General features: G+C 32.2%; 1 protein-coding gene and 1 pseudogene across 1 annotated transcript; both read left to right on the top strand.

Annotated features, from left to right (window-relative positions):
• The first annotated feature begins 1,141 nt into the window (after positions 1–1,141).
• On the top strand, positions 1,142–2,249 carry LOC146918517 (uncharacterized; annotated as a pseudogene).
• Positions 2,250–21,463: 19,214 nt separating this feature from the next.
• On the top strand, positions 21,464–22,327 carry LOC146918516 (lachrymatory-factor synthase-like). Its single transcript, XM_085720150.1, has one exon. It carries the CDS (start codon positions 21,556–21,558, stop codon positions 22,063–22,065), a length of 510 nt encoding a protein of 169 aa, XP_085576276.1. The 5' UTR covers positions 21,464–21,555; the 3' UTR covers positions 22,066–22,327.
• Positions 22,328–26,525: the final 4,198 nt, after the last annotated feature.

The following is a 26,525-nucleotide window of genomic DNA, read 5'->3' as shown; positions in this document are numbered from 1 at the left end:
GCTCTGATGACAACAGGTGGCCCAGAATCGTGAAGAGGCTCTGATACCATATTAGAAATCGTCGTTGGGCCTAACACAGCCCCACAAAACCGGCTTGTGAGGTGCGGATTGCCCGCACTTATAAACAAATTGTCAGGCCAACTCTTAACCGATGTGGGACTCTTAACACAAGTTATGAGGAAATTAAATGTCACGAGAATGAGTCCCAAGTATTTTGATTGTCTCCACAATATTCAAATGGATCCATCTTTGGAAGTTAATTTTCGCTCATTATAAATATTTCTTCTAAAAGAGATCTCCCTGATTTGTCGAAGTTCACAAGTTGACTAGAAGAATATTGTTATAGTTGGAGAATACCTTGAATACCGATATCATTTGGCTGGTTCGCTCTACAAAAGATGAGGTTGTCATATGAAGAAAAAAAATGTGAACATACAAATGCTCCTCTTGCAATATGGATTTCATGGAGAGTGTTCCTTTCAATAGCTCGGAAAAAAAAAATCTGAAAAAACTTCAGCACACAAAATAAACAAATAGGGTGATACTCGATCGCTCTATCTTAGACCTATGTAGGTCACAAATGGTTGACAAAGACCACCATTCAGTAAAACTGAAAAGGACACATTAGAAACACAATTCATTATCAAGAAAATCAGGTGTTGATGAAAATTGATGCTATTCAAAAATCAAAACAACCTTTAGAAAAGACTACTCAATCATGCCATAAGCTTTGGACATATCTAATATCAAGCCTACATAGCCAAAAGAGAGATCTCATATTAGAAAAACAGTAATTGATCAATAATATTAATGCAACATACAATTTTTCTTCATAAAAAATGAAGAAATCTTGAAGGAATAAAAAATATAAAGTTATCTATGTAAACAACATTTGTTTTTTTGCTCATGAAGAAAAGTGAGTGTACTATTTTTCTGACAAGGTAAAAAAAAAGTGATATAACTGAATTCGTATGGTTATGGCAGTCAATGCTCATACATTGAAAAAGTTAAACTTTTAAATTAGTGTGGTTAATCTTTTGTTTTTTTGACAGGTAGTGTTATTATCTTTTTAGAAACGCTTAATTATAAATTTATCATAATCTAATATCTTAGAGGATAATTATAATTGGAACCCCTTTATATACCACCAAACTCCAACTCTCCTATCACAAACCAATCACATACGTTCACACATTCTTATTCTCTCTCTCAACAAAACAAAAAAACACACACATACTCATCAAACCGTTACAACAATGGAAAATGAAACAAACCAACCAATGGTAGTTACAAAGAAAGTATGGAACACACTACGTATAATTTTGTTCATGATAACAAAAAACGTAGCCAAATGTACCAAAAAAAAAAAAAAAAAACGTAGCCAAAAGCAAAATGGTAGCACAATTAAATCTCTTACTAAAACGTAGCAAACTCGCCGCCATCAAAGCCATAGCCAACACTCTCACTCTCTGCCACCACTCATCCGCCTCCTTCGTCTCTCCCCACGACTATGAATTCAGCTGCAGCAACAGCCCTGCCGTTATTAAATTCCACAACAAAAATAAAAAGCACAATCATGGCCGCCACCACAACAATGTTTCCACCATTCATAAGGTTTTAGAAATCCTAAATGATGTTTCCTGGATTTGGAAAGAGTCCCATTGGGAAAAAAATTAGAGTCACCGATTCACCATTCCCTCTAAAGGAAGAAGAAGATGATGATCATAGTTATGTTGATGTTGCAGCTGAAGAATTTATTAAAAGATTTTATAAAAATCTCAACTTGCAGCAAAAATTAGCCGCGATTCAGTCACCTTACAACAATTCTCGCAATAGATAGAACATTATTAAGTTAGTCAAATATCATCGGTTGATTTGAATATTAATACTCAAATTCAATTCAACTACTGAGATTTGACTGGACTAATGGAATGGAACTAGAAAACTTTAGACTTATTTTTATGCCATCTATTTAATTAGTCACACGTTAGAACTTTTTTTTTATCATATGGATAAGCACCTTTTACATTTTACTACTTTGTCAAGTAAAAAGTCACGTGATGATGGTTTTGATAGCACATGATTTGATTTACTATGATGTTGTGGTTTTTTCTTTGCTTCCTCTAGGATCATGGTTTTTCAATATGGAGAGGTGTTGGTGGTGCTTATGATGTTGCTCTTTTTGTAATTGAATAGTGTTTAATTCACACTATGGTTTTGGAGCTATGAAAAACTCTGTCTTTTGTATATGTCATATATGTATTTGGTATAGATGCATATATCATATATGTATGATTTTCTATTTTCTTGTCTTGATAGCAAACAAGTTAATTTTCATCGGTACTATTATTAATATACACACGTTATAAGATAAAATTTCGAAGTTAATTTTACTCGTTGAATCTTGAAACATGAGTTGTCTGATCGAACGTCTAAAACGACCAATTATGTAGCAAGTATATGCATTCTTGAAGGATACATAACACCAATTATTTCTGCTGTTCAAAATCAGAAATCTAAGTCATGTCCAACACTTCTTTAAAAAAAATTAAAAAAAAAAAAAGTCGTGTCTAACACTAACTCATTTGGCGTAAAAATCGAATACACATCACACGCAGTTACAACTTGCGCTGTAATGAATATGAGCCATCTGATATTAAGTCAATGGTAGGGATTGTTTAGTACTGGTTTTATGAAGATGTAATAAGTACCGACCAATTTAAAATCGATGGCTGAGATCTAAAACCGATGGGCTTTTTTTACGGCAAGGGAACCTGATCCCTAAAAATTATAAGGCAGATGCCAACATGGCTTTCTTTTTGCTCATATTATAAAATCAGTGTACTATTATTGTTTAGGGTGAAAATCAGTGTACCATTATTTTCTGACTAATCAGTGAAAAAATCACTGAAATTCTTTTGTAGATACAATTTTCAACTGAAATAATTTGGCAGTCAAACATTGCTATATCACTCAAATATTATGACTGCCATGTAACTGAATTTTTGTATGACTATGGTAGTCAATAGTCATACATAATTATGCATCGTTGTACTCTAGAGATAGAGTCCTTGTATATGAGCTGTACTATATATGACCCAACAGAATTGTTGCAAAAATAATTTGTCACAAAAGAATTGTTCTTTTCATTGTTCCAATTAAGGTAGATATAGTTGTTTAATGTACCCAAAAAAACTAACAGTTTAGCATTTTATCGTTAGAAATTTATCTCTTAAAGATGAATAAGTGAGGTGTTTGAGATTCGAACATCGGCTTTGCATATTACAATAAATTGTCCGTACCAATTAAACTAAGCTCACAATGACGAATGTGGATTTTTATTGACGGCAAAGAAGTTCCATAAAAAAATTTGATGACAGAAAAGCCATATTATTTTTTTCCTAGAACAAATTCAAACCACAATCATATGATACTAAATTTTTATTCATGTCAACGTCTTTAATAATTAAAAAAATTCAGGAATGTTTGTAAAGTTTATTTTGTTTAATATTTGAAATGTTTTGAACTATATCATTTCATTTGCACCATTTAACATCAAAAACCAATTCTTTAAAAAAAATAATCTGAAACAAACATTTTCGTAGCTCATTATACAAAGGCCTTCAGTTATATAAACATATGCATAAAAGTTTTGCGACAATCAAAATACAATAAATTTAATTTATTCATCTTACATATATGTTTGTTTTTTCTCATTGGTTAGCCTTGTAACCAAAAAAAAAAATGTATAAAGAATGTGATTGAATTGGTTTAACTTTTTAAGAATCAACAGTTACTATATTTTTTTATAGTAACAAGTGGAAGAAATAGAAGACATTGGAAGGAGAGGGTTTTGGAGGTTAATTTTTTACTCATAATAAAAAATCCCCCTCATTTGGGGGAACTCAAAAATTGTATTGGGGGAGGGTTTTGGGGGGTTATGGAGGGTTTATATGAATTTTTCAAATCCAGTCTATGTTGTTATTATATTCTTAAAATTAAAAGTATATTAATCATAAGTATTAGTTTATCATTCTCTAAAAAATTGTTCTTTCAAAAAATATGTGAATTTTTTGTCCATTTTTCTATATATTTCCAACCCCCCAAAGCCCTCACATCCCTTCCCCTCCAAACTCCCAAACAAAGCCTTAGAAAAAAAAATTGAATTACGCCAAAATCGTACTAGCCGATGCTAAAAATCGTAGCACGATGAGATTTCATCGTAGCATGATTTTTTACGTAGAAAAAGCTCCCAAAAGCTGTCTAAAATCGTAGCACGATGCCAGAAACCGTACCACGATTTTTTCTTTGCTCCAGTACTTAAAAACTTTCCTTTTGTAGCTTCTAACTCATGTAGAATCATCTGAACTCACCTAACATTGCATAAAAACTATACAAAAATGATATATGACCTAGTGTCATCAGCTGGCTATCTAAAGGACGTGGTTTAAGTTATTTATGTGTTATCACCCTGGAGATAGCGGGTATGTTCATATTCATGTATAACTATCTGATCATATGTCATAGAAATAATCATTTATCTTGTCATAGATGCATTGGAAGTCAGTTGTTTCCATGGATCTCGCATCGTTAACCTTAGCAGAGTACGCTGAGGGATAGGTTGAGTTATATCTGAAGTATAAGAAGTATAAGAAGTATACGATTGATTAAGAGGAAACATACGAGTAATATTTATTGAAATTCGATCTCAGCACAACTTTATCTATTTTGTTTCAGTTTAGTTAGAAAATCTTTGTTACAAACTTAACAACAAGGATATAACATTCCACTCAAACTAAACAACACAACATTGATATCTATTCAAATTATGTTTGAAACAAAGCAATCCCTCTAAAAGTGTCTTTATTTGCATGGAGAAATTTTAAAAGGAGAATTTCAGCTATGGACAATTTAATTTGGCGTGGAATGGTGCTTTTGGTTCTTTGATTTGTTTAGGAGGTTGTGGAAAATATGAGTCAATTAATCTTCTATTGTTCGGTTGTGATTTCTTTGACAGTATTTGATATCATATTCTGCGGTAGCTGGGTATTTACATTGTACACCCAGATGACATTTGAGACCATGCACAAGAATTTGGTGGTGCACACGTGTTCAACAAGGATATTCGTTTTTGTCCTCAAATTGGTTGGATGACTTGTATCTGGATAATTTGGAATGAGTATAATGCTAGGATTGTTTTTTTTGGTAACAATTAACAAAAAACTTACGTTGGAGCAGCTTCTTGCTTGCATCAAGCTTCATTTGTGGTGGTCGTCGAAGATACATAAGTTATTGTTTGCGTCAATTTACAATTGTGGGTGATCTGACCCCTTGGCTTGCATTGGCTATATTTTAGTTTAAATTTTCCCTTCACTGTTTCTCTAGTTTGTTTTTAAGGTTTAATGGTAGTGGGTCGACAATCTAATATATTTTTTATTTTTTTTTACGAACACAACCAATCAAAACATTTAGAATCGTCATATCTATTAGTGTTTTTAATTTATGTGGTAATTCAAAATGTTTTTGTTGGTTGTATATGCAAAGTTATTTTATACCGTCAACCCACCATCATTAAACTCTTTCGGCTTACATGACCTACTTAAACTAAATTAATTTAAGGTCAAGTAAACCGAGTTTCCTCTTAAATTAATGATGGTACAACTTAGTCTTTCAGTTTAAGTAGATTATGTAAACCGAGTTTAAACGTACATACTTAAACTGAATTTAAGTTAACCTCAAAATGATCACTTAAATTAAATCAAGTGCGTGTTGCACCATCAAATAACGTGCAGAACATATCAACGTTAAACATCAAGAAGAAAATAGAAACTCAGCATCATTGAAAAAAAAATGAAATTCACTTACCTATATGCATTAGAGTATGGATTTAAGACGTTTTGATTTACTCCTTAATCTTTCATTTAGATTGACTGAACATTCATGATTGCTTGTGGGTGAAAGAGGTTGAAAGTTTAGAGTGACAATGAAATCAGTGTTTTAAGAAAAATTATACATAAAGAACAATTTTGATATTATTGTAAAATTTTATGTAAATTTAGATGTAACCAGAAATTTATGGGATCTGACTAGAATTATTCTAAATTTGACTATGGCCCCGTTTGGATAAATAGCTTATAGAGATGCTTATAGTATTAGAGCTTATAGACTAGAGCTTACATCATAAGCTCTTATACTCGATAAGCTATTTATGTTTGGATATGTACACTAAAAAGTACTTACATAAATTGAAGTGTTTGGATGTGTCATTACATAAATAATTATAAAATATAAAAAATATTTTTAATTTAAAAAATTAAAGAAACAAACCACGACTAAAAAGCTATAAAAAAACTATTAAATAATTTTAATATAAATAAAAAATTATCAATATTCGAATAGAAGAAATTAACATTAAATAATCAAAACATCACAATTCACAAGAATTATATATATATATATATATATATATATATATATATATATATATATATATATATATATATAAATCAAACGTATGTAAAAGTTTAATAGTCATAGTTCATTGTTGACAAAAATATCTGATAGAAGGAGAGGCATGACAGAGGGATAAATATTGGTCGTGCCTTTTCATTGATATCAGTGCTATATATATACATCATGTGTGTCTCTGATGATTCTCAACAACTAATGAATATCCCTAATAATTCTCAACAAACTAATGAGTAATTATTTACAATAATCTCTAATAATATTCTTTCTATATTTACATAGTCTAATACACCCCGTAGTCGAAACTAGAGGTGGACGAATGTTGAGACTATCCCTAAAATCATCAAACAGTTGTAGCGGAAGCCCCTTTGTGAAGATATCAGCAATTTGATAACGAGAGGGAACATGTAATACGCGCACCTGACCACGAGAAACTTTTTCCCGCACAAAGTGTATATCCATTTCGATGTGTTTGGTGCGTTGATGTTGAACTGGATTGTCGGATAGGTACACGGCGCTGATGTTATCACAATAAACCAAAGTTGCTTTTGTAACAGGGCAATGTAGTTCTAAAAGTAGATTTCGTATCCAGCATGATTCAGACACTACATTAGCCACTCCTCGGTATTCGGCCTCTGCACTCGATCGAGACAAGGTATGTTGACGTTTTGCGGACCAAGAGATCAAATTGTCACCAAGATATACACAGTACCCAGAGGTAGATCTCCTTGTGTCTGGACATCCAGCCCAATCAGCGTCTGTATAAGATATGAGCTTGTCGATGGATGAAGGATACAAGTGGAGGCCGAATTCAACAGTACCATGAATGTAACGAATGATCCGTTTTAAGGCAGACATGTGTTGTGTTTTTGGATCATGCATAAAGAGACACACTTGCTGAACTGCATATGAGATATCTGGTCTTGTAAATGTCAAGTATTGTAATGCACCTGCAAGACTACGATATTCTGTTGGATCACAATAAGAATTGCCTAAAGATCCACTTAGTTTGGATTTGGTATCCACCGGTGTTGGGGATGGCTTACATGAGGACATTCTTGCACGTTCAATAATTTCTTCTGCATATTTCTTCTGAGAGAGAAAAATACCTCCGGAATGACGAGTAACAGAGATGCCTAAAAAATAACTCAAAGGACCAAGATCCTTCATTGCAAATTCAGAACTCGGCTTGGACATGATATTCTCACGAAGAGAATCAGATGAAGCTGTGAGGATAATGTCATCTACATAGAGAAGAATGTAGGCCATGTCATTGCCATTTTGATAAATAAATAATGAGTGATCAGAAATGCTGTGAGAGAATCCCATCGTAGCGACATAATCAGTGAACCGCTGATACCAGGCGCGCGGTGCTTGTTTAAGTCCATAGAGAGATTTTTTGAGCAAACACACGTGGTCCGGAAATTTAGGATGAAGGTACTAAGTGTAGCCGGTTTAACTACGGGGCTGAAGGTTTCACCACAATCAACACCTGTTTGTTGGTTTGCTCCATCACCTACAAGACGAGCTTTGTACCGCTCGAATGATCCATCTGAATTCTTTTTATGCCTGAAAATCCACAGACTTCGAATAACATTAGCATTAGACGGACGAGGAACTAAGTCCCACGTCTTATTTACAATAAGAGCATCATATTCGTCTTTCGTGACCATTTTCCAATTTGGGTCATGTAATGCATCTATTGGGTTTGTAGGTAAGGGAGATATTGAATTTTGAGAGGAGGTATGTAGGTTAAAAAGCTTGCGGGGTTTAACGATACCATGTTGGGCTCGGGTAGTCATCTGAGGTGAGTGTTGTGGTAATATTGGGCTCGGGTATCAGTGCTATATATATACATCATGTGTGTCTCTGATGATTCTCAACAACTAATGAATATCCCTAATAATTCTCAACAAACTAATGAGTAATTATTTACAATAATCTCTAATAATATTCTTTCTATATTTACATAGTCTAATAATATCATGTAATTTTGTCAAGTTGTGAGTTAAGTACTCTTTATACTTCTCTCGTTTCTAATAAATTTGTTTGTAAAAAAAAAATATCAGCAAAAGGGAAAAAAATATAAGAAAAAATGTATGAGAGAAGAAACAAAACAACTATAAAAAATTTACCTGGTATTTGTATTTATATTGTGTCAACTCTCTGTGTAAATTATTTTGAGAAATATGTTTGTATAAATTGAATGAGTGTAACATATATCATATATGCATATACTTTGTAAAAAAAAAATATATGTACATATAGATTAATTAAAGATACGTGTGTTAATTAAAGAATAAGTTATTCTAGTTAGGTATTCTACTCATCATCACCAACGTATAAAAGACATGCATATAATAAATAAAATTAAAAAATATAGGCTTTGAAGAAAAATGGTAAAGCGAGTATCGAAGGAGGTCATATGTATAATTGGCATAAGCTCCGTATAAGTTATGTATAAGCGGCTTATGAAATTGTTATAAGCTTTTTTTATTATTTATCCAAACGCATTTGAAAGGGCTTATATTAGTAAATAAGCTCACATAAGCTCAAAATAAGTCAATCCAAACGGGGCCTATATTTATTATCCGTCAATGCTACATTATCATTTTTATCATTATCAATTGTGATCCTTCAAAAAATCATTATCAATTGGGTTATTATTATTAGAAAATTCACAAGTGCTATAACAAAATACAACTTTTCATTCATAATTAAAAATTGTAGCAAATTTATTTTTATTTGAAATTACAATTTTCCAACTTATTTTTATAAAATTCATAAAGACTATGTTTGAAGATATACGTGTTCAAACATATTGAAAAATTGTAATGATGATCAAACATAAATCTATCCAATATTATTGCAACAACATGTGGAATCGGCATCGTTTTTTGCACACTTTCCTTCATCGATGCCTTTTGTCGTTTTACAAAATTGGTGGCATTTTGAATCATCTGGGACTGAACATGCTCCCAAAACAAAGCAAGGTCCTGGATTTTTCACAACATCTTTTGCTACAGGAAATAAAACACGTTTAGAAATATCATCTAATATTCTGGAGAAATATTTGGCATTTCAAACTTGTTATATAATTTTTCATAAAAAACATAGTTCCTACAATTGAAATAAAGCTAAAGAAATATGCATTTTTGACCAAAAAAATAAATAAAAAATATACATTTTTTTTTTGGTTACATATAAGAAAATATGCATTTAAAACACCACTCTCGTATTATACAATTGTAGTTATTTCATTGAAAATATAACAACATTTAATTATGGAACTGGTTTGTTACCTGCAATCACAACAAAAGCAAGACACATAATTGCCAAGGTAAAATGAAGATAATTGATGCGGGATGCCATTATTCTTTTCAGGGGTTATTTTTTGATAGGTTGACAAGTAACACTTTACAATAGACTATTTAAGATGACTAAAGGTAGTTAATGCAATAAATTAAAATATAATTTGTTAGTAAGTAAGTATTTTTTTTCTTCGTTAGTAAAAAAATATATTTTTTCTTTGACTCAATCAATGTTTTTGAGTGGATATTTAATTTAATAAATTAAATACCTTATTTGAACAATAACTTATTTGACTCAAATATTTTTTTTAAGAAAATATTTGACTGAAATATAATATTGCATTTCTCTTTGAAATATAATATTGCACTTGCTTTTTCTTATTATATGGTAGTATTCATTATAAAAACAATAATGCTAAATATCGCGAGAGATGTCTTACGAATGCATCGCAAATTGATCACAACTACTTACCTTTTATCCCACCAAATCCGGAATTAATTGGGATAATGTGGTTTTGTGCTTCTCTACATAATAACACCCTCGTGAAAATTTCGGGAAAACTGAATTCGCTGCATATAGCAAGGCTCGTATAGAAAATGGAAAATGCTTAACGGTGCAAATTAAATTCGACAAAAACTTGTACCAAAAAAAAAAAAAAAAATTCGACAAAAACTCATGAATGATGTGCACGCTAATGGAAATTGTGGCCAACCTCTATGACACATCATACACCTTCTCTAGTGGCATCAAATGAACAGTTATGATGGAATATTCAATTTTAGAAAGCTGTACGTTTATGAATCATTCACCAAGGCGCCTTCTACCAAAAAAAAACACACAAAGGTGTCCCTTCTCCTTTTATCAATTTACTCACATCCAAACCCATCTAAAATAAAGCCATAAAGTGATTCAAAAAAATTGAAAAACAAACTCGATAGAAATTTATTGGATGAGTTTAAATGTACTTTTGTAACTATCAAATTTTGGATTTCTTTTTCGAAATACATGAAATTGCATTAGGTTTCCTCAAAAAAATAATGAAATTGGATTAGATCAATTTTTTTAAGAAGTTATCTAAACCAAATCGAATGTCTTTAAATTTTTGGATAAGATAAGTTTTTGCTTCGTAATCGATCTAAACCACACTGCGAACACAATAGTTAGATACTCTATCCATTTCATATTAGATGTTCTTTTTTTGTCACAAATTATTTGTTCCGTTTATAATACAAGTACATGATTTATTATTATTTTTTATACTAACACTGTTAATCATTTTCTTAGTAGTTGTGTATATCTCAAATATTACACCAAATGCGAGATAGAGAATAGCTTGATATCATAGCTGAATTCCTATGCAAGCATGAGAGAATTTAATACATATGGAACATAATGAGTTTGATGGAGTTAATTATCTTTCTTTTTGTAGAGTTGATAAATAAGTGATAGACATTGTTTCACTTTCATTGATATGAATCATTATGGCTGCAGTAACGGTGGAGGAAACAAGTTAATGTGTGAGTTGAATACGACGAGCTCTTGACATTGACGCCAGATATTTAATTAGATGTGTGTTATTTGAACAATAATTTGTGTGACAACTTGTGTGACCACCATAACTTTACAACGAAAAGTCAATATTGACACGCAAACCAACGCAAGAGAGATAGAAAGTAAAAACATAGAAATGTGTTATTTAAACAACCATTTGGTTCATAACTTATTTGACAACCATATATTTACAAAGAAAAATCAGGTATTGACATGAAAACCAAAGCAATAGAGAGATAAAGTAAAAACATAATGTTAGTACGAAAGAGAAAGTTGTCACAAAAGTTGTCACAAAATGGTTGTACAAATATCATTTCTCAAAAACATAATATAAGTATAAGAGATAAAATTGTCACGAAGTTGTCACAAAATAGTTGTACAACTATCATTTCTCTTTAACTAAATTACTTCCTGTACTTTTGAAAATTAGAAAACTAAAAGTTTTGCACCTGCGTAACGTTTCGTGAAATTTCGTGGAACCTTGTTCGCATGATATAACAGTTCTGATAAAAAAACATATTTTAGTCTTATTACATAAATAAATTACGTCTTTTATTTAATTTATAATTTTTAATAACACCCTTTTTATTAATGATATGAAATAAAAGTGGTGTTATAAAAGATTATTTAAAGTCCTCAAATAATGTAAAGAAGAGGGTTTGAGAACCACTCAAAATTCATACAAAGTCTTCCTTTTTTCTTAGTTAGAAACAACCTTCAAGAGGTTGTTAGAACAATATTAGTAAAAGAATATAAGCCCTTAAGCTTTGATAATACCAAAGTATATGAGAACAACTATGATACTTTAACATGTTTTCATGTGTACAGGAAATTCTAAGTAAATGAGTTATGTTGATGGACAATTTTGGTAAGTGCATCGAATCGTTCACAATTAATACAGTGATAAGAAAGATCGTCTCTACAAAGTTTGTTGTTTCAACTCAGCAACTAACGTTACTTGTTAGGGTAGAAAATAAAAATAACTAAATTAAATAAAGCGAGTAAATTAGGGGGGTTTTGCAAGTTCAATTTGATTGCGGAAAACAGTAGTGAGTTGGTGATGGTTGGATTTCGGCAAGTGTACCAAATTGTTTACCAAGTAATAAAGTATACGTAGAGTATTTTATCCACATGAATTGTCGTTTCAACTAGGCAATTCGCGTTACTTATTTTTGAACAGAAAACAATTAAATAAAACAATAAAATAGAGTAAATGAGGGGAACATTTGTGCAAATTGATCTGTTTGCTCAGAGCGAGAGTATAGAAGTAACCAGTTTTGATTGTAGAATGTTATCGGTAGTTAGGATTCTTCAAATCCTCTATATTCATTTGTTGGAATTAATTAATGGTCAAACAATATTCAAAAATTGGTTATATGTCTTCTATTTCAGTGATGAGTTTGTTGGGGTGTTATTCCCCTCTAGCTGTCGAGTTGTAACCTTACACCGGAGTTCCTACGTGTGTCAATGCTTAGGGCCGTTAATCCTATAGGGGGACGCACCTTCAAACATAGATGTATGTGGGGTTCTTACTCTCTTAGAGGTAATTGAAACGCAAACTTAAGTTAGAATTCCTAAATTCTCAATGGTCCTAAAGGTTGTCTTGTCTATGAATCTTAGAAGTTCATCAAGATACTCTCCCTCTCGGTAGTTCTACAAAAGGGCAACCCTATCTCGTCTACCTTAGCAAAGATATAAGAGGAGTAAAGTTATTACGCTAGTTCCTAGGTTTACTTACCGTTGTTAGTATTATTCCCCCAATTAAGGTGGTTACACCGTTATCTTAGTTACTTCCTGATTCGGGTAGGTTTTCATCGATATTAGGTATGTCACTTCCCTAATCACCGTTATCTCAGGGTTGGTTCACATTGGGTGATAAAAAGAAGTTGCATAGTAAAATTAAATAGAATTCATAAAATAACTGAATAAAGAACTTAAATTAAAATAATCCAACAAATAAAATAAAGGTTCATCTTATAACCCTACTCTTATAGGGTTTAGTTACTCATGGTAACTAAAGACAAATTACAAAAGAAATAAAACATACCTTAGAGACTTAGAATAAGGAGAGAGACCCCTCCCTTGAAGCTCCCAGTGCTTTCCTACCTCTTGAACCGCTTCGTTCTGAATGAAAAATTATGAAAGAGAGTAGTTGTATTTATAGGTTGGATTTCCACTTGACTTTAGGCCTAGAAATTGGGCCTTTCAACTTAAAAGTAGCGAAAAATAATTATTTCCCGAAGTCAGCATGTCTTGGGCGCCTGTGTTACACGCCTCAGGCGCACAAGTGCTTTTTCAGCATGCTCGGGGTACATGAAATACTCTTGGGGGCGCCTGCCTAGGCGCATGGCTCATACCAAAGGGGCGCGTTAGTGCATTTTCTTGCACATAATCGCCTGTTTCTTCGATTATCATTACTGCCACGAATTTCCGTGCGCCAAATTATGGGTTTACGGATGAAGGTGGTGGACATTGCAATCCTCCTAATAAGCATTTTGTTCTTCTTATTGATGCTTTTGAGAAGATCGCCATTTGAAAAGCTGGTAACATGCCTCTTCAATATCGTAGGTATATTAAATAACCAACTACTCATTCATTTAGAGGTTTGCATTTTGGAAATTGCAATGATCGTTGATTACTTGAATTGAAACTGTGTTTCATTATGAAATGTTTTGATATTTGAAGTTAATCTAATTGTTTGAAATGATTAATGATCGTTGCTAGTATTTAACGGACACTAACACTACACGTCAAGGCTATAATAATTTGAGAAAATGACATATTTCAATGTAATCATATGTGTCGGACACAACACTCTGACACGTCTACGTTTGACACATATTGGACACCTGACACAACCTTGATCATAAGTGTTCAATTACAGATATTTACGATATCACTGAACGACTTGTTTTGTGGCAGGAATCTGTTACATCTGTTTCCCATTCATTTTTATAGGTTTTGAGCGTGACTACACCAATATGGAGTAAAAGAAGGCAAACACACCATTTGATGTAGGAGGGTTTCCTTAGTATTTTATTATTTCAGCCCAATTTTATTATTTGTTTGTTTTGTTTTAAGTTTGTTATTTTTGGTCCATTAGGGTTTTTTTTTGTTGGAGTTATTTTTGGTCCATTAAGGGTTTGTTATTTCCCTTTTTAAGCTTAACAGTTGTAGCCTAAGAGACATAACTTTTATTCATTCAATAATATTTCAAAGAGTTTTCTCAATTTCTGGAACCCTATTTTCACAAGTTTGTCGCATGCAAACCTGTTCCTTTTCTATCTAGGTTTAGCACTTGCTAACCTACGCTTCCGACTGTGTCACCATTGGAGGGCTAAATAAGCTTGGAGACAAGCTTGTTTATGTTTCCTCCACATCTATCAACTCTCTTGTGTTAGTTATGCATCTCATGGGGTAGTGAACTCTCTTTTGTGAAGGAATTGGATGTAAAAAGATTGGAATCTATGTAGTAATCTTAATGTTGTGAATTCGGACTCAAAATCACACCAATACAAACTATGATGTGTGGAGCAAAGGAAAGTAGTAACCAATATCAAAGTAAACACAAGCTATAACAACAATAACAACACCTAGATCTAATCTAGGAATCAAAGTGAAAAGCACAAAACCACAAGCAAAAGATAAAGGGAGAAAAGAAACAAAACACACCAAGAAATGTTCACCCAGTTCAGTCCAACTTGACCTACTTTGGGGGAGAGATTGATCTCTCCAATCCACTATCAATGAGTTCTTACAAAGGGATACAAATGGGTTACAAGAAATTAGCTTAAACAAGCTCACAAAGAACAACCCTAATTTCTACCCATTTTCCCAATCTCACAAATGAACAAGACACTCAATGATTTTCACTCACCCAAGGTGTTTACAATGTTTTCCCAACCCAAGAGAACTCTAATCAAAGACCCTCAACCCTAATGTTACCTCCTTTGATTTCCCAAGTTTTCCTCTCTTGAAGTTCTCTCTCCTCCTTCTCTTCAAAAATGAGCTGAAACACTTAAATAGTACACAGTGACAGACAAAACCGCGTCGCGCCTCTGAAAATCGCCCCACGGTTGAAGCGTACGACCCAGGGTACGACATCCTTATCCACAAATCGCGCCACGCCAGCACAAATCGCGCCACGATTTGACTTCAGCAGAAACCACCCATTCTGCCAGGAAAAAATCGCGCCATGCCTCCCAAAATCGCGGCACGATTTTGGGTTTCACAGCATCACAATTTGAAGTCAAATTCAACACTTAATCTTGCTGGTTGTATTTGATTTATGAATTCAATATAATACTTAGTCTTTCTTAATGTTTTGTCGATGATGTAGTGTTCCGTAATTGATCTTTTGATTTAGGTTGAGCCTAGACAGCCTTACTATCTAAAGGATGTGGTTTAAATTATGTATAGGTATTATCACCCTAGAGATAGCAGACAGGTCTATATTCATGTATAACTATCTGAGCTTATGCCATAAAAATAATAAGTTATTTTGTCACAGATGCATTGGAAGGCGGTTGTTTCTATTGATCTCGCGTCGTTAACCTAACCAAAGACGTACTGAGGGATATGTTAAGTTATATCTGGAGCATATAAAGTATACAATAGATTAAGAGGGAATATACAAGTAATAGTTATTGAAATTCGATCTCAGAACAACTTTATCTATTCTGTTTCAGTTTACTTTGATTCAAATCACTAAAACACTTTTATAAATACTTGTTCAAAAAATCTTTATTACAAACTTAAATCGAGCTTAGCGAGATCTCTGCGGATTGGTTATTTTAATTTTTGATAAAAGCCAACAAGGATATAACATTCTCACTTAAACTGAACAACACAACATTAATATCTATTCAAATTTTATTTGGAACAAAGCAATCCTTCTGAATGTGTCTTTATTTGGATGAAGAAATTTTAAGAGGAGAATTTCGGCTATGGATAAATTAATTTGGCGTGAAATGGTGCTTTTGGTTTTTTGATTTGTTCAAGAGGTTGTGGAAAATATGAGTCAATTAATCTTCTATTTTTCGGTTGTGATTTCTTTGGCAGTATTTGACATCTTGTTCTTTGGTCGCTGGGTATTTACATTGTACACCCAACCGACATTTGTGAGCATGCACAACAATTTGGCGGTGCGCAAGTGTTCAACAAGGATATTCGTTTTTGTCTTCACGTTGGTTGGATGGCTTGTATCTGAATAATTTGGAATGAGCATAATGCTAGGATTTTTTTTTTTAAACAAATAGCTTAAGTTGGAGCAACTTCTTGATCACATCAAGCTTCATTCGTGGTGGTGGTTGAAGACGCATAAAGTTATTGTTTGTGTCGATTTACAATCGTCGGTGGTCTAACCTCTTAGCTTGCATCAACTATATTTCGGTTTAATTTTTGCCTTCACTGTTTCTGATTTGTTTTGAGTAGTTTGTATTGCATACTTTTTGATCCCCTTAAGCACATGCTTCTTCAGAAATCTATCTTCAATTATTTTTTTAAAAACTTGGTATCCGATTCAAGAACCGATTAATTCGAGAAGACTAATCCCACTGTTTACTTGCAGAAGTCCCATTTAAAATCAGAGCAAAACCGCACTTATAGCAATATTATTTTTATTTGAAATTACAATTTTCCAACTTATTTTATAAAATTCATAAAGACTTGTTTGTAGATATACTTGTTCAAACATATTGAAAAACTGTAATGATCAAACATAAATCTATCCAATGTTATTGCAACAACATGCATTCGTGTCTTTGTGACACTTTCCTTTATCGATGCCTTTTGATGTTTTACAAAATTGGTGGCATTTTTCTGAATCATCTGGACATGCTCCCAAAAAAAAGCAAGGTCCTGGATTTATCACAGCAGCTTTTGCTACAGGCAATAAAACACATTTAGAAATATCATCTAATATTCTGGAGAAATATTTGGCATTTCAAACTTATAATATAATTTTTCATAAAAAGAAAAAGAAAACATAATTCCAACAATTTAGAGATTAAAAAAATATGCATTTGTTTAGAAGTCATAACTCAACTGAAAAATGTCAAAATTACATGGTCGGATGTCGTGACTCGAGTTCGAACCTAGGATCACACAGTTATGTGTGAGCTCAATTTCAGTGGATTACCACTTTATCAAAAAAAATATATATATATGCATTTAAAACACCCCTCTCGTATTATACAATTGTAGTTATTTCATTGAAAATATAACAACATTTAAATATGGAACTGGTTTGTTACCTGCAATCACAACAAAAGCAAGACACATAATTGTCAAGGTAAAACGAAGGTGATTGATGTGGGATGCCATTATTTTCTTATAGTTTTTTCAGAAGGAGTTGTTTACTGATAGGTTGACAAATACTAGTAACACTTAACAATAGACTATTTATGAAGGAGTTCTTTGTTAGTAAAAAAATATTATTTTTGTCTTGACTCAATAAATTAAATACGTCATTTGAACAGGATCTTAATTATTTCAAATATCTTTTTTTTAAGAAAATATTTGACTGAAATATAATTATTGCATTTCTCTTTGAATACTTTTCGTTTCACTTGCTTTTTCTTATGGGTTATCCTAGGGTCATGTTAAGGTTTTCATAAAGAACAAATATTATTGTAAAACATTAAATTTCAATTTTGTAAAAAATATATTGACACAATTTCCAACACATAATTTCTATCTTTTGTTTTTAACATATGTCATTCAGGCACACATTGGCATTTTCCTTTTCTTATTATATAGTGGTATTCATTATAAAAAAAATTATATTTTAGAATTATTACATAAATAAATTACGTCATTTATTTAATTTATAATTTTTAATAACTCTATTAATAATATGGAATAAAAATGGTGTTGTAAAAGTTTATTTAAAGTTTTTAAATATTATTTAAATAATGTAAAGAAGAGGGTTTGAGAACCACTCAAAATATATGCAAGGTCTTCCTATTTTACTAGTTAGAAACCACCTCCAATAGGTGGTTAGACCAAAATTAATTAAAGAACATAAGACCTTAAGTTTTAATGATACAAAAGTATACGAGAACAATTATGATACCCTAATATATATTCATGTGTGTTTTGAAAGTGCCTCAAAATTGGAATTCTGGAAGCAGAAAATCGGTGTCCGATTTATGGAAATCGGGGCCCGATTTTGACAGTGTTTCTCAGCCTTTTGGTACGACATAAATCGGCGGCTGAAGAGCAAAAATCGGTGCCCGATTTCACGAAACAGAAAATAAAACAGAATCGTATTTTTGGCTTAGATTTGTTCCAATTTGTTTAGGGATAATTTTACTACTCCCTCCGGTCCTATTTACAAGAGACACTTAATTTTTTAGATACATTAAATAATTTATGTATTTGGTTTAGATTCTTGACTAGATACATAAATTATTCAATGTATCTAAAAAGTCAACTTTCTCTTGTAAATAGGACTGGAGGGAGTATAAATATAGACCTTGTATCAGATGTAAACCTTGATGTAGAGAGTCTGAAAACAAGGGTTTAGAAGTCAACAAGAAAACTAGGGTTTGTATAGAGTTTGCTCTTGGCAACAAACACTAGGGTTGAAATTGATTCACCTTAAGAAACACTATTAGGATTGAGTCTCTTGGTCACAGGAAGAGATTGAGACTTTGGGTAGAATTAGGTTTGAAGACTTATTCTTGTAACTCTTTGATATATCTTTATGTAAAGTTACTCATCATTATATTGGAACGGAGGGCTGCTCTCTCCCCCAGACTAGGTCAGTTTTGGACTGAACTGGGTAAACAAATTTCGTGTGTTCTCTCTTTCTTACTCTCGTTGTTTTCTACTTTTGTTTGTGTTTATAATTGTCACCCACGTTGATAATGGTTGCTTAATTATTTTGCTCCACACATCAAATATTTTATTGGTGTGATTTTTGCAACAAATTGATAACAATGTGCACATAAAAATCTAAGTATATGAAGTTTTACATATGGAAAATTTCGGCAAGTGTACCAAATCATTCACAAGTAACGACATGATAAGTAAGATCGTTTCCATAGAGATTGTCGTTTCAACTCGGCAACTAGCATTACTTATTAGAACAGAAAATAAAAATAATTAAATTAAATAAAGCGAGTAAATTAGGGGTGTTTTGCAAGTTCGATTAAATTGCACAAAACAATAATGAGTTACACAAATCATCATTCAATTATACAACAACAGTTCTATATAACTTTTGAATTTGTGGTGCAATATGCCCCTCCAGCTATAAAGTTTCACATGTTGATCATTCTAAGGTTATATGCAACAGTAAAAGGTGCAGGGTCCTCAAGTCTTACTCTTTCAAAGGTAACTCAAACATAAAAGAATTGAGATTCTTTAATTGTCATCTAAAGAATTAAACTTTGTTTATAAATCTTAGAAGTTCATAACATACTCTTTCTTACTTTAGTCATTCTATAAATGGACAACTTTATCTCATCTTCCTTACCGTGGGGAGAAGAATAAAATTATTATGCAACTTTCGAAAAAGAGTGTTTGATCTGTTTCTATCTTCAGACATATGACTTAGGTATGCACACTCCTTGGTTCAGTGAAAGCCTTAAGACTTTTGTTGATTCAAAGTCTTTTTTAAATAAGACCTAATAATTAATCGAATTTTGCTCTTCACCTGCACATTTTGCTCGCGCCCTGCAAGCCTTCCAAATATACCCTTGTGTTAGTTAAGTCACGCACCACTGGCCTATGCGCGAGTTAACTAACGCACGTTGGCCGGTGGTCTGTCCACAAGAACAGACGTTTTTGTGGAAGGTGGTCACATTTTCAACCTTCAATCCACACGTTTTTAACAAACTTTACACGTTTTTTTTTACCACATTTATGGCAGTTACAACCTAGGCTCCCATTTCTATCTATAAATACATCTACATATTTCCCTATTTCCTCACACCATCTCACTTTCTCCCCCTCCTCACTCTCTCCCTCTATTTCTCTTCTTTTTTTTTTCTTTTCAATATTCTCTTTGGGGTAAAAAGTAATCAATTTTCGTCGGGGTAAAGTAGTGAGTAGCTGACTTGGGGAAGTGATCGACCCGTGGGATAATTTTAAACCTGTTTTTTTAACCGCAGAAACTTTTTACTGTGGGTAAAAAGAACTTCTTGTGGTAAAAAAAAAACCAGATTTAAATTTAGCCCAAGGGTTGATGATGTATTTTTCCCAAGAAGGCTACTCACTATTTTACCCCACGAAGATTGATTACTTTTACCCCAATGAGAAAATAAGTAGATATAGTGAATAAGTTCAAAATTATTGTATGAATTATTGTAATGTATGAATTATTAATAAAATGAGATATTATTTATGCCTCAATTTTGTTCCTTTATTTTATATTTGCTTTTAGTTTCTAATGTTGTATTTACCTTTATTTATATTTGTATTTATTTAAAGAATAATATCGAATCAATAATTTAGAATAAAGTTAAGAAAATAATTTAGATTAATGTAAACAAAATAATTTCAAAATAAAGTTAATAAAATAATTTAGAATAAAGTTAATAAAATTAAGAAAATAACATAATTAAGTTAATATAAACAAAATAATTTTGAATAAAGTTAATAACATAATTTGAAAATAGTAAATAAATTTAAAAAAAAGTAGCATTGCGCCACTTAACTTGCGCCGCGTTACTTAACATGCGCGTTAATTTACACTTGCGCGAGTTAACTAGCGCAGGGGCATTTTGGGCATGGCTGCAGGGTGCGAGCAAAATGTGCTGGGTGGAGAGCAAAATTCTAATTAATCTCTAACAAGGTAAGAGAGCCTTTGAATCACGTGGAACTCGAGACTCGATATGTTCAACAAAAGGTTGGACCGACTACAAAACTAATGTTTGGACAAAGAATTAGTCACACTAAAAACTCGTTGTCCTTTCTCAAATATATATATTATATAAAAATCAAACTTTGTTGATTCCACAACAAAAAGTAGCGTGTGCTGCCAACTGAAGTACAATAATTGGCCAATATCTTTTTATTTGCTTTTAAAATAAATAGAAGCACATTTTAATCAATGATTATATTATAATCATGCATAGATTCTATAGCACACAAATATATTTAGTGCACTACAGCTACCTAAGTTGAAATTCATATATAAAAGCTTAGGCTGATAAGATATGTATAAATAATCCTAACTTATGTTTGTGAGGCATTGCAACTTCCTAACTTGAAATCATGAACACTATTCAACAAACAAAAGAAAAATGGCAAGGCAAGGCCAAAACAGAATTAGTAGGATGCAAAGCAGAACAAGTATGGCCTCTCTTGGAGGATTTTTTTGGTCTTGATAAATGGTTTCCAACTCTCTCTTATTGCATTCCAGTGGAAGGAATATCTGGCAATCCCGGTTGTGTCCGATTCTGTGCCGGTTTCAAGACTCCAGTTGATAAACATGGCAAACAAAACTTGAATTGGACTAAGCAGAAACTTCTTTCAATTGATCCAATTCAAAGGGTGTTTAGCTATGCAATTGTTGATGGAAATGTTGGATTTAATTCCTATGTTTCAACTGTTAGGGTTTTGCCAAAAGATGATGGATGTGAGATTGAGTGGATATATGAAGTTGAACATGTTGAAGGGTGGAGATTGGAGTATCTTGATTTATTCATTGGTTCAGGCTTGGATGAGATGGGTCAGAGAATGCAAGGAGCTTTGAAGACAATGGAAGATGCAATTAGAGCTTAAAATTGAAGTAGTCATTATTTGACCCACGAAGATATGAAATTTAACCGTTGGATCAAAATCGGACGCTAATGATTTTAAACTCGGTATTTTAGTTTTTTTTTTCTTTTCAAATGATCAAATAATGTATTGAAATTTGGATCTATCGATCTCAAATCCAACTATTGTCGACTACATGAATGCAAAAAATTACTGACCGGAGGTAATGTGAATTCCGAAGATATAGTACATTTTATGTTTTTATTTGGATTCCATTGATCATAAATGTGTGTGTGTGTGTGTGTTTTTTTTTTTACGGTAATTGATCCTAGATGTGTTAGAATATTAGCTATTTGATTTATGCATCAATGGTTAATATTACATATTATTAGTGAAAAATTAAGGTGTGTTTAAAGTTGTGTTGTTTTGATGTGTTTTGTATTTGTAGAATAAAAATAAGCTTGATCGATTTCAAAGGGTGTTATGATTCTATTGCCTAAGCTGATTATTTCTTCAATCTGAAGGGGTCCAAATTCATTTAGGGTTGTTGAGATTGCAATGATTTGTTGGAGATAATCAATAGGGGACTCAGTTGTGTACTACTACCTTTTGTTTTGAGATGAACTTGAAATTGAGTATAAACTATGAACTACTATAAAACATTTGCACTTCATTGGTTTGTTTGGCCTTAAGAAGAAACTCATGGAACAAGATAGATAGAGTGAAGAGAAAATGATTAAAAAAAAATAGAGCATCTTCAATTTGATTAATCTTTTTTATTGCTACATTTTTTAATTAAATCGATTTTGGAGATTTAAGATTGAATTTAGGAGTCTTTGAGAGGAGAAGAGATGATGCTTGAGCTTTTTAAAAAAAAATTTGAGTTTTAAATTTTCTGGGTGTTTTGGGTTTAAAAGTTTGAAGATTGACAAATGTTGATGAATGTTATGTTGAAGAAGATGAAGAAGTGAAACATAGAAGATGAAGAAAGGGAAATAAAAAAATATATTAGTGTTGGCACACCGTATGGTAAAATAGACCTGCATAATACAATGATCTTCTTAAAAAAAATCAAATGGTTTAAATTCCAAATATTAATAGGGTCTATGGTGGACCATTTTTAAGGTTGGTCCACATTAGACATTTGGAGTTAAAATTAACATAATAGAACCAAATTGTTTGACATAGTTAAGAGACTATTATGTACGTTTTAAGTGTTTTGAGACGAAACTCAAAAATTAACTAAGGGGCCAAAAGACCAATCAAGCATTAAATATTTGCATTGAAAACATCTACAAAAAATGAACCAAAATATTTCAATAGATTTAAAAAAGAAAAGAAATCATTATTTAAACCTAACAACCGCCACTCACTACTCTTTCTTCTTGATCACTTGAGAGGGGTGGTTTAGAGCCTTTTTTTTTTTTTGAAGCCACCCCTCTAGGTCGTTTTTTTTCCATCCTTTGTTTACATAATTGAGTTTCCATATATTAAATTATTATTTTTTATTTGAGATGTCGTTCTACTTTCCCGTGTTGTTGTAGTATCTGTTAAGTTCAGATTAACTAATTAACTCATATTCAAATCATATTCATTCAATGATTTTGACGTATTCAATGTTATGAATCCGGATGTACGAGTATTCGATCCGAACAGTTTATTGTTACATTTGTAGATTTTACCATAATTGTACACATTATTTCGTTGTAAGCTATTAATCTGGCTGTTGTGCGCTTGTTTGTAGATTCATTATGTACTGTTGTAGACTTTTTTAATTTTGTTTTTTGATGCATTTTTATCAATTTGAATGAATGCCATTTTTAGTAAAACAAAATAAAAATAAGCAGACTACAAATATTTAAAAAAGAACATATTTAAAGTGAAAGGAAGTTTTTCATAATGAAAAAGAAAAAACACTCTATAAAAAATGATTTTACAAGTCAAACAAAAAAGACCCACCACAAATAAACTTGAAATAAAAGTTTCTGTTATTTAGTTTTTCTTATCTTATAAAAGATCCACCGCAATTTTTTTCTTGGTTGCCTTTTTTTCAGTTCTACACAAGGGATCAAAAAATAGTATTTCCCAAAATTTTAACCTCATTTTTATGAATACACCAAATTTACCTTTAGGATCTTGTACAACCATAATTGATTGTGATATGCCAATAGTGAAAAATTATTTACACAGATAATATATAAAATTAAGCTCGTAAAAAATTCATATATTTAATTATTTAACATGTGTATTTGGGCCATTGTTAGCAAAATACTTTTTAACTTAAAATGAAAAGTCAATATTGGCAAACCAGTGGACGACAAGGAGTACAGAAACAAATGTAAGTGGGCATTGTTTTATGAGAAAATGTAAGTAGTTACTTTTAAAGGAGAAAGTGGTAGCAGGAATCTGAGGAAGTGTGGAAATGTCACTTTTTAGTACATGACCAAATTATACTTAATTATTATTAACTTTTATCATTGGTTGTGATATGCCTAAGATATTTATGTGGGTTTTAAACCTTGAGTTAACAAATTCAAACCAGTTAAATTCAATTTTCAAATCAAGATTATAGAGGAATATATTCTTCACAAACAGCATAAGAGAAAACAAGTTAAAACTAGGGAGGTTTTGGGTTTAGGTCTCAAAACATAATCTTACTTAAAACAAAGGTCTTATATGGTAGCAAATGCTCAACTTACCTCTCTCACTTAAAGCAAAAAGGTGTATCGAAATTTGCTTTTGTCTCCACTCACTCTTGAGTTGGCCTTCCATAAGACTTTTGATTTGAGATCGTCATGACCAAAGATTACAACCTACGAAGATTGATTTTTATTATCTATATTTGACTAACCATAGTTAGTATAGAGGTTTGACTTTGTTTGTACTTATTACACCTAGTTAATATAGAGGTCAGACTTTGCCTGTACTTATTACTCCTAGTTAGATATAGTTAATCAGTACTCCCTCCGGTCTCAAATATAAGAAAAGATTCCTTTTTTAGGTTCATTGAGTAGTTAATGTATCTAGTCTACATTGTAAAGCAAATACATTAATTATTCAATGAACCTAAAAAAAGAATCTTTTCTTATATTTGAGACCGGAGGGAGTATATAATTGTACATATCTGACTTCATTTTTTAATTCACAGAGTTATCAATGAGAATATAATTTTCCTTCACTCTCTCTCTTTTCCATCATGTGTGTATGTGATGCTAAGATGGTATCAGAGCTCAAATCTTGAGTTCTGGTTCTGTCATCGTTCTTCAATTTCCTTCTTTCTGCAATTCGATTGAAATTGATTTCTTCAATTTTCTTTCAATCGGTGCAATTTCTTCAATTTTCCCTCTTCTTTCCTTCGTTGTTTTGCAACTCGATTGAAATTTATTTCTCCAATTGTCTTTCAATCGGTTCAAATTCTTGATTTTGTGATTTACATCACAATGACAACGAGCCAGATTCTCAATCCCTATGCCGATTTTGCGACGAACACCACGAATCCCTTTTACCTCCATCCTAGTGAAACTCCTGCAGTGGTTCCTGTCACGCCTTTACTCGAAGGAACGAAGAATTTTCAGTCCTGGATTCTCTCTATGTGTGTGGCTTTGGTTTGCAAGAACAAGTTAGGGTTTGTTGATGGCACAATCCCCATTCCTGAGAAACAGGATTCTCACTACAATCAGTGGCTTCGCTGCAACAGCATGATTCTTGCCTGGTTGCAGCGATCGTGTTCACCAAATGTGCAAAAATCCATTATCTTTTTTCGCACAGCATCAGCAGCTTGGAAGGATCTACATGATCGATTTGATCAAGGTGACATGTTCGAAATTGCTGATCTTCATGAAGACATATACAAATTGTCGCAAGGTAGTCGTGATATTTCAGATTATTACATTCAATTGAAGTCACTTTGGGATGAATTAGAGAGTTTCCGGCCATTACCGCAATGTAAGTGTTCGATTCAATGCTCTTGTGGTGCTATACAATCTATAAGGCTGTTTAGGGATCAAGATTATACCATTCGTTTTTTGAAAGGTCTTAATGATGAGTTTGGTTCATTTTTGCAGAACAATACCAAGAGGATGATTGGTTCAGCTAGCCTAAGTCATGGACTATACATGATGGAAGTTCCTACATCTGAGTCTGGTTCTTGCAGTTCTGCTCCTATTTATAATGTTCCCCAACACAACATTCATGTAATTCAATTTCTAAATCTTCAAAGGATAGTTTTCTGTGGCATAGGAGATTAGGCCATCTTTCTCTTGAGAGACAACAAAGTATGTCTACTCAATTTCCTTTTATTTCTTTTCATAATAATAAAGTCCCTTGTGACGCTTGTCAATTTTCCAGACAAAGGATGTTACCTCATTTTAGTAGTATCAATAAAAGCTCTTGTATATTTGAACTTTTACATGCTGACATTTGGGGACCATATGCTCATACATCTATCTTTGGTCATCGATATTTTTTAACCCTTGTAGATGATT

This window comes from Medicago sativa, chromosome 6 (assembly GCF_051527215.1).
Source record: "Medicago sativa cultivar Bolivia chromosome 6, Bolivia_mono, whole genome shotgun sequence".
Classification (NCBI taxonomy): Eukaryota; Viridiplantae; Streptophyta; class Magnoliopsida; order Fabales; family Fabaceae; genus Medicago; species Medicago sativa.
Note: the sequence above shows the minus strand (reverse complement) of the source record. Positions and strands in the feature narration are given on the sequence as shown.